The 7,936-nt window shown below is 56.2% G+C and overlaps 1 protein-coding gene across 1 annotated transcript in view; it reads left to right on the top strand.

Moving 5' to 3' along the window:
* Positions 1-7,936, top strand: part of LOC103255001 (staphylococcal nuclease domain-containing protein 1) — a 53,476-nt gene that overhangs the window by 32,820 nt on the left and 12,720 nt on the right. The window contains exon 2 of the mRNA XM_008052980.2: positions 2,871-3,059. Coding sequence (XP_008051171.2) covers positions 2,871-3,059 — 189 coding nt within the window. The remainder of the gene's footprint in view (positions 1-2,870; positions 3,060-7,936) is intronic.

The following is a 7,936-nucleotide window of genomic DNA, read 5'->3' as shown; positions in this document are numbered from 1 at the left end:
CCCCCCCCCACCCTCCCCTGCTTCTCCGAGTTAGGGAAGAGTCAAATTCTACACACTGTCCAGACTGAAGTTTGTGCAAAAGGTAGACCCAGCCCAGGGCTAACTAGAGAGGAGCTTGAAGCACAGCCCATCTTCCCCTGAGTGCCTTTGTTTGACTGAGAAAGTACTGTGACTTTGGCAGCTGCAGTAAAAGGGGAACAGAGCCCCGTGGGCAACAGCTGTATTTCCCTCTACAACCCAAGATGGATTCAGTGGCAGCACAGCGCCCAAGGCCAGAGATTCCTTTCTCTCTGAGACTGTCTGGGCCCAGGGACTTGTTAAGACTAAGTTAGCATATTGATTGCAGGAGTGGGAGGCTGGTTAAGTGGGAAGTCGCTGCTCACCTGCCCAGGAGAGCCTGGCATTGTTGGCCCCTGTCATATAGCTGCTAGTCACTGGGCTCTCTCTAATGAGTCCTGGGGAGAGCTGAACATCTGGGTGGTGGCCTCAGAGAGCAAGGTGTGAATTGGGGGTTTGCCATGTGGATTGAGAGCTGAGTTGTGAGTACCTTATAGGACAAGAGCAACTGCCTGCAACCTATCCCAGGTTCTTGCTTCAGTGCCAGGAGCCACACAGGCCCACCACAAGCTATCTGGGTGCCTGCCAGGTCTGGCGAGAGACCTTGGGTCCAAGCAGGGCAGCCATTCTCGATTTCAGGGAAATCTACTAAAACTGTGGAAGATGAGAGGTCAGGGAATGGGGAAACTTGCATGGGCCTAGGCTCAGTGTTAGCTGGGCACTCTACAGCCTCATTTGCTTTTTTTTTTTTTTTTTTGAGTTGGAGTCTCACTCTGACACCCAGACTGGAGTGCAGTAGCACATTCCTGGCCACCGCAGCCTCAACCTGCTGGGCTCCGGCGATCCTTCCGCCTCAGCCTTCCAAGTAGCCGGAACTATAGGCGCATGCTACCATGCCTGGCTAGTTTTTTATTTATTGTAGAGATGAGGTCTCGCCAAGTTCTCCAGGCGAGTCTCGAAGTCATGGGCTCAGGCAGTCCACTTGCCTGGTTCTCCCAAAGTGCTGGGATTACAGGCTGAACCACCGAACCCAGCCCTCATTTGCTTCTTACCAGGCACATGTCTCACAAGTCCCTACACACAGGGCAAGCAGCCTCTCTGTCCTTACCTCTGCCTCCCCAGAATTCTCTGGGACCTGCGGCTGCTGGACCTCAACATGTTTGTTAAAGCTTGGCAAATTGAGGCAAGCAAGAGACAGACTATCTTCCCCTTTTATTGTGCCCATCATAGTTCTTATCCCCTCCCCCTGTAGGGAGCACTCAGTGGCCAAGCTTCCGCTGTGCCCCAGAGCCCTGGGCGTTTGCTGGGTGAATCTGAGGTGTTGAAATCTAAGCAGCCTCAGATTTTGCCCACCTGCCCTTCTCCCCCTCCAAATGCAGGTCCTTCAGGAAGTTAATTACCAGAATTAGAGCAAGGAGAAAGCTGTTTAACACCTGCAGGCACTGGACACTGGGTCTTCCTGCTTCTGCCCCTCAGCATGGTGGCACAGGTTGTGGGTTGGCCAACCTAGCCCAAGGCCCCGGAGATCCCCACCCCAGCCCTTCCATCCAGGCTTTCCCAGTGAGCTTCAGCCTAGCTCTAACCGACTCCACACATCCCCTCCTGAACCACAGCCAACTTCAGGCATTCAACCTGTGCTGCCTCTTGAAGAATTAACAGCAGACTTCAAGTTGGGATGGGAGAAAAAGGGTCCTGCCTCCCTGGCCCTGCCCCTTCTTTTCTTCCCTGCTGCCTTCTCTCTGCATACCCTGGCCACCTAGGTGTCCTTTGGGGAAGTCCTGTCACCCAAGATCTCCCTGCTCCCCATCCTCATTCCTTCGAACCCTCTGCCCCTAGCTCCAGCCCAGACTTCGAGAATTCCCAGATATTTAGACATTCATTTTATTGCTTAATCGAGCTTGAAGGCGTTTAAATTAATACAAGTTTTTACATTTGGCAGCAGAGACTTTGATAGGCCCCTTTAGCAGGGGAAGAAAGAGGTCAGGAGAGAATCAAAGGAATTTGTCCTGGGCCATTGCCATCCTGACGCAGGAGCAGATCAGCCACCACCAGGGCCAAGACCCCAAGGCTTCCCTCCAAGGAGCAGTGCCGGGGGTGGGGTCATGCGGAGGAGGCTCGGAGCCCTTGAGCCCTGTGGGATTCCCGAGGGTTCTGGGATTGCGAGTTGTCACTCATCGCCCTTTGTGTAGACACAGTTCCGCCCACACTCTGCCTCGCCTGTCCTCTCCTGCCTGGTTTCATGCAGCCACTTTAATTACCTTCATTAAACATGAATTCTTCCCTCAGCTCTTCCGAGAAGAGCTGTCTCCCTCTCCCCAGGGCTTACCTTGCCCCCTGAGGGCCTGCCTGTCTTCCCAGGCAGAACTGGGGGTGGGCACCAAAGGGGAGTGGAGTCCCCCAGAGTTCTGCCTGCTTCTCATCTAGCTCCTGACCCCCAACTGTGCACGTGGTCGCTTTCTCCCTCCCTATCCCTTCCTCCCTCCCTCTCTCTTTCTCCCTATCTCCCTCCCTCTCTCTCCCTTTCTTCCTCATTCCCAGCTAAGGAGAGTCCCATTGCCCCAGTAGCTTTCTGCTACAAGGAACAGAGAGGGCATAGTTGTGAGGTTGCTTCATCTGATGCATCCATCAAGGGTAATGAGGGTTTCACAGCACAGGGGCTCCTATAGGCTTGTACTCTTTCCTTACTCCAGCTGCTACTGCCACATGGTATGAACATGGCAGTGGTTGCCCAGGTGTGCGAGTCTATGGCCTCAGGGCTGCTGTCCTCCCCGCCCACCTGGCCTCTGCAGGCTGATGCCATGTCTCTGTCGCAGGTGGAGGTGGAGGTGGAGAGCATGGACAAGGCTGGCAACTTCATCGGCTGGCTGCACATCGACAGTGCCAACCTGTCCGTCCTGCTGGTAGAGCACGCGCTCTCCAAGGTCCACTTCACTGCTGAGCGCAGCTCCTACTACAAGTCCCTGCTATCCGCCGAGGAGGCCGCCAAGCAGAAGAAAGAGAAGGTAGGCACATGGAGCCCAGCCCTGTCGCCCTGCCTTTCCCCTCCCTACGCCCTGAGCTGCTGCCTCCAGAGAAAAGGTAGAAGTGGTTCTATCCCCCACCACGTGGCCCAGGAAGATGCCACTCTAGAGTGCATCCACTCTAGAGTGCCACCACTCTAGGGCCACATACAGTCCAGGGAGGGGTTGCTGGCCGAGGTGGGCCAGGGCTGCCAGCCTAGGGGGTCACCAGTGATTCCCAGGCCTGCTCAGGCGGACGTAGAGCATAAAGCTTTCTCGAAGGTGACCTTGGAGTCGTGGGACAAATGCCGGGCGTTTCTCCCTCCCCAGGCCTGACCCTTCTCCATCAGTGCACCCTTAGAGGGACTGGGTAGCCCCCAGCCCACGAGTGAATTTCCTTCACATCGGCAGGTGGGGACCCAGCCCCAGGAAATGCATGCAGCTGTTAAGATGCAGATTCACAGCCTATCAGCTCTGCAGACACTGCACTGAGGAGACGAGGGAGTGGGTCAGAAAGCAGCTTTTGGAAACCAACTGACAATTTAGAAATCCAGTGGTTTGATGGTGGGAGCCAGACTCGGCACCCCCGCCTGTCGCTGTTGACTTAGAGCCCGGCCTTGATCATGGGAATAAATCAGCCAGCCACTAATTTGTCAGGGCTTCTCCAAGCTTGAGGAGGATTTCGTGGGGCAGCCATGCTGAGCCATAAATTTGTTCCAGGAATAAACGTTTCCTTCCCCATGGGGCAGCCATTTGGCTCAAAACTCACTTTCTAGAGCCAAGGTCCTGCCAAAAAGAGTGGGGGGCTCCAAGGCCCCAAAAGCACCACATTCTTCTCCAGCCCAGAGTAGCTGTCTCTTCCCCTAAGGCCTTTCTTCCTTCCTTAGGGACTGTCCTCCTGGACCTCTCTTTCTTCTGTCCTTCCCACCCCTGGGTATTAGGGTAGGCACCAGCCCTTTGGTGGTGGACGAGAATGGGGATGGAAGGACTCCAGGCAGAGATGGACTGTCCACACCTAGAAGAGGCTTCCACAGTCAACTCTGTCCTCCATGGTGGGGGAACAGACAGCCTTGGCTTCCTTAGGAAAGGAGTCACATGGCTTCTTCCTGGATATCCTGCTTATGACAGCTGAACTTAAAACTGCCACCCCCATGTCCTCTGCCTGCTGCAGGGAGCTTAGAAGAGAGGCAGTGCTGGACCCTCTGTTTAAAGGGCTGAACCTTCCAGAAGAGTTAGCAGTAGGAGGTCAGAGTGTCAAACATGAGGGTCCAAGGCCCAGCTGTGGAAAGCCTCTTTGCCCCTGGCTCCTAACCTCCACAGATCTGAGCCACCCTCTGACTCTGAGACTAGGAACCCTGAGGGACCCAGGTAGCACGGGGAGGGGAATCTGGCCTGAGTGGTGAGGGGAGGGGGGGTTCCTCTCCAGGTGCTGAACTGGGCATTATGATTGACTGCGGTAGGTTTGTTTCAGAGCCCAAGTCACCATTTCACTAGTGCCATTTGACGTCCAGGAGTGATTAATTACTTAATTAATGAATTACATGGGCTTTGTATTTCCATTCCAGCCCAGTCAGAATGCAGTGCACAGCTCTCAGTGTTAGGGCTGCTGCCTCCTGGGTCCCTCTCCTGCAAATCCTTGCCCTGTTCAAGGATCTTAAGGAGCCAAGGCTGGCTTTCCTCCTCCTGGCAGGGCTGCTTCCTGGCACAGCACTGGCAGAGCTTCGTTGCAGCCCTCAGTGTTGGCTGGATCTGGATGAGAGCATTTGGTGGCTAGCTGGGGGACAGAAACCTGTGTATCTGAGGTATACCCACCCTTGCCCCGCTTGTGACTCCATGAGGGCTGCCTTACCTGTTGAGAGACCGGGGTTGAAAGATCCTGTTCACATCAGGATGTGTGAATGTGTGAACCAACCAGCCAACCAGGGAGATTTGGTGAGATGAGGAGTATGCAGTCTTCAGGGAGTGTGATTGCATGTGTCTGTCCGGGGCAACCTGACGAGGCTGGTTTCCCAGCTACCAGGGCTCAGCTGCCTCCCTGCTGGACTTCATTCCTCCCTGTGCCCTGTGGACCCCTCCTCGGTAAAGGCACTGGGAAGACCCTCCTTTTCCTCTGCAGGAGGTAATTCCAACTACCCCCTTGGAGGCCCAGGGCAGACCTCAGGACCAAGCAGGGTCCGCAGATGGCAGAAGCCTGACCCTCTTTCTCCACATCCCCCACCCACACACCTGCCTAGCAGGGCTCTGGACAAAGCTGGATTGGCCATTGACTGGCTTTTATTGAGCTTGACTTGCCTGCTGCAGGCTCGAAGGCCGACTGACACCATGCTGGCCTCGTGCCAGCCCCACCCCGGATTTAGGAAGGAAAGACTCCAGCCAGTGGATCCTCAGTCCATGTTCCCCATCTCCTGCCAGGAGGAGGACCTGGGGCTCCCCAAGGAGGAAGTGCAGAGAAGAGGGAAGGCAAGGATGGAGAGGATAGAAAGAGAGACAGCCTCTGCTTCTGACCTGGCCTTGCCGGGGTCTGGCAAAGTAGGCTTCTTCCTTGGGACAGCCGCAGCAACAGGGGGACAAGAGACATCCCAGTGTGTAGAGGGGCCCCAGCAAGACAGGAACTTGCATGGCAGACCAGCCTGGGGCAGGTGAGGGGGAGTTGCCTCCCTCCCCCATTCCCGATCTGTAGCCAGCCCTGGAGGGGTGCCTGCAGCACCCTGCCTCAGGCCAGAGCGGCATGCTGGCCCAGTCTAGAAGCAGGAGAGAAGCTCCCCAACCCGACACAGACCTACCATGAGTCAGCCAGGACAGCCTCCTCAGTAGCGCAGCTCGGAGGTGGTCCAAGAGCATCAGCAGACTGCTCCGCAAGGGGTCTCCCAGCATCTCTGGGCCCTGTTGCTCAGACCATACTCCAGACCCAGCCTCTCCCTCTGCCAAGAGTCTGGGGCAAAGCCATGAGGCACCAACTTTCTGTGTCTGTGTGCACAATGACCGTTCCCTCTGGAAAGGGTCTTTGGATTTTCCTGTCTCCTCAGAGGTCCAGGGCGAGGATTATCCACTGTGGGGGTTCCCAGAAACAAGCTTCTTGCAGGGGTCTGTGCTATGGGGCCCTGAGGAGGGCCGAGGGAAAGTGGCATGTATCTGGCAGGTGTCTGGGCAATGTGTGTCTCCTCCCTGCACTGGCTCTACAGAAGGGAACGTAAGTCAACATGAGCAGAATGCACCCTTGTTCTGTGGAGGACATGGGCCACCATCCCAGCTGTCTCTTTCCCACCAAGGAGCTGCCAGGCTAAGCTATGTTTACCACCTTGCCTGGGGCCCTCAGCTGCCACATCTAGGAACAGTGGATCACCTCCATCCCCAGGGAAAGAGGGAACCTTCATGGCTCCACTGCCTGGTGGCCCAAGTTCAGCCCTTTCTTCCGAACAGCTCCTTCTGGATGCCTCTTGGCCACCTCAGGTGCAGCCACACTGTGTGGACACACTGGCCTCGGTCGTCCTCTCCACTCAGGTGGCAGTGTGCACCCCCACTGCCAAGGGAGCTGTGGGCCTCGGCCAGGAGTCCAGGACTGGCCCCAGGGCCAAGACCAAGGGCCTCTGAGGCTTTGTTTGCTTTCTACATGACCACAGGCTTGTGGCCCACCTGAGCCTGCTGGAAAGGAAGCTCCCCCTCCCCCAGGAGGAAACCTGATGCCGTCGCCCGAGGCACTTTTACTTGAGTAGTCATTAGCAGTTCCTGCTCTCACCCTGTCAGTCTGTTCCCAATTCATCACTGTGACTGAGGAGCCACCTCCCCCACAGCCTAGGGAAGGGAGCAGGTGGGGTTAGGAGGGGAGCCCAGAACAGCTCCCAGACTCGGGGCCTCCTCAGGAACCAGCACAGGGAGCTCATCTCTTTAACAAGCAAAGTGTTGGGAGAAGAAGGAGCTAGAAGAAGAGGGAAGGGCCTGCTGCATGGGCTGGAGGGAAGAGAGAGACCGAGGATTGCAGGGGTGGGTACTGGCAGGGAGAAGGGGGAGACTCCGCTGGGTCAGAGGGCTCAGCTCCTGCTCATTGAAGGTAGTGCTGACAGCCTAGTCTCTCAGAGGCAGAACGAGCCCCATCAATCCTCAGAGCTGCAAGGATCCCAGGGGGGCCATGAGCCCAGGAGTAGCTAGGAAAGGCTGGTGGAGGAGACACTTGCCTGGGAAACTTCCAGCTGGGGAGGCCCAGGAGGAAGGGCTCACCCTTGCCAGTGGGTCCTTGAGGTGTTAGGCCAAGAGTCTCTGTTCTGACTGGAGGCAAAACTGCCTGCCTCCTGTCCTGGTCTACCAGGATTGGGGCTGCTGGGAGCAGCGGTGTATACAGAGGTCTCTGGCTGCTAGTGGTAGTGGGGACAGGTGCTTCTGGAGCCCAGAAGGTGAGAGGGGTCAGAGGCTGTTTGGGAAGGGGCTCTGCCCCAGAGCCAGGGCCACAAGGGCAGCTTCAGAAAGCCCTGCTCCACGTGGGGTAGGGAAAGCTTGGACTTGGAGGTGTCGGCCATTCCCTGACAACCACCCCTTCTAGTGGGAAAATCGCACTCAAAGCATGTTAAAGGCAGAAGTGTGGGCTCTGGGACATGAGCCAAGGTGGTTCCAGCTGCTTCTTGAGCGCCCCCCCCAAATCTCCATATCTGCTGAGAGCCACCAGCTTGGTGATGGTCACAGTAACTACCTGGTTTTATCAGGGAAAAAGAAGGGACCCAGAGAAGGTACATAGTTTGACCAAAGTCCAACAGCAAGATCAAGGACAGTAGGGGCACGAGGCCTTATCCCCCTTCCCCTAGCTTTTCCCACTGCCCAGTGTTGAACCCGAGACTCTAATGAGAGAGATATAGAGACCACAAAGAGCCAGCTCCGATGCAATCACACGA

Source organism: Carlito syrichta, unplaced genomic scaffold (genome assembly GCF_000164805.1).
Source record: "Carlito syrichta isolate Samal-C Ts95f unplaced genomic scaffold, Tarsius_syrichta-2.0.1 Scaffold72620, whole genome shotgun sequence".
NCBI classification, from domain to species: Eukaryota; Metazoa; Chordata; class Mammalia; order Primates; family Tarsiidae; genus Carlito; species Carlito syrichta.
The sequence above is the reverse complement of the archived record's forward strand: the minus strand, read 5'-3'. Positions and strand labels throughout refer to the sequence as shown.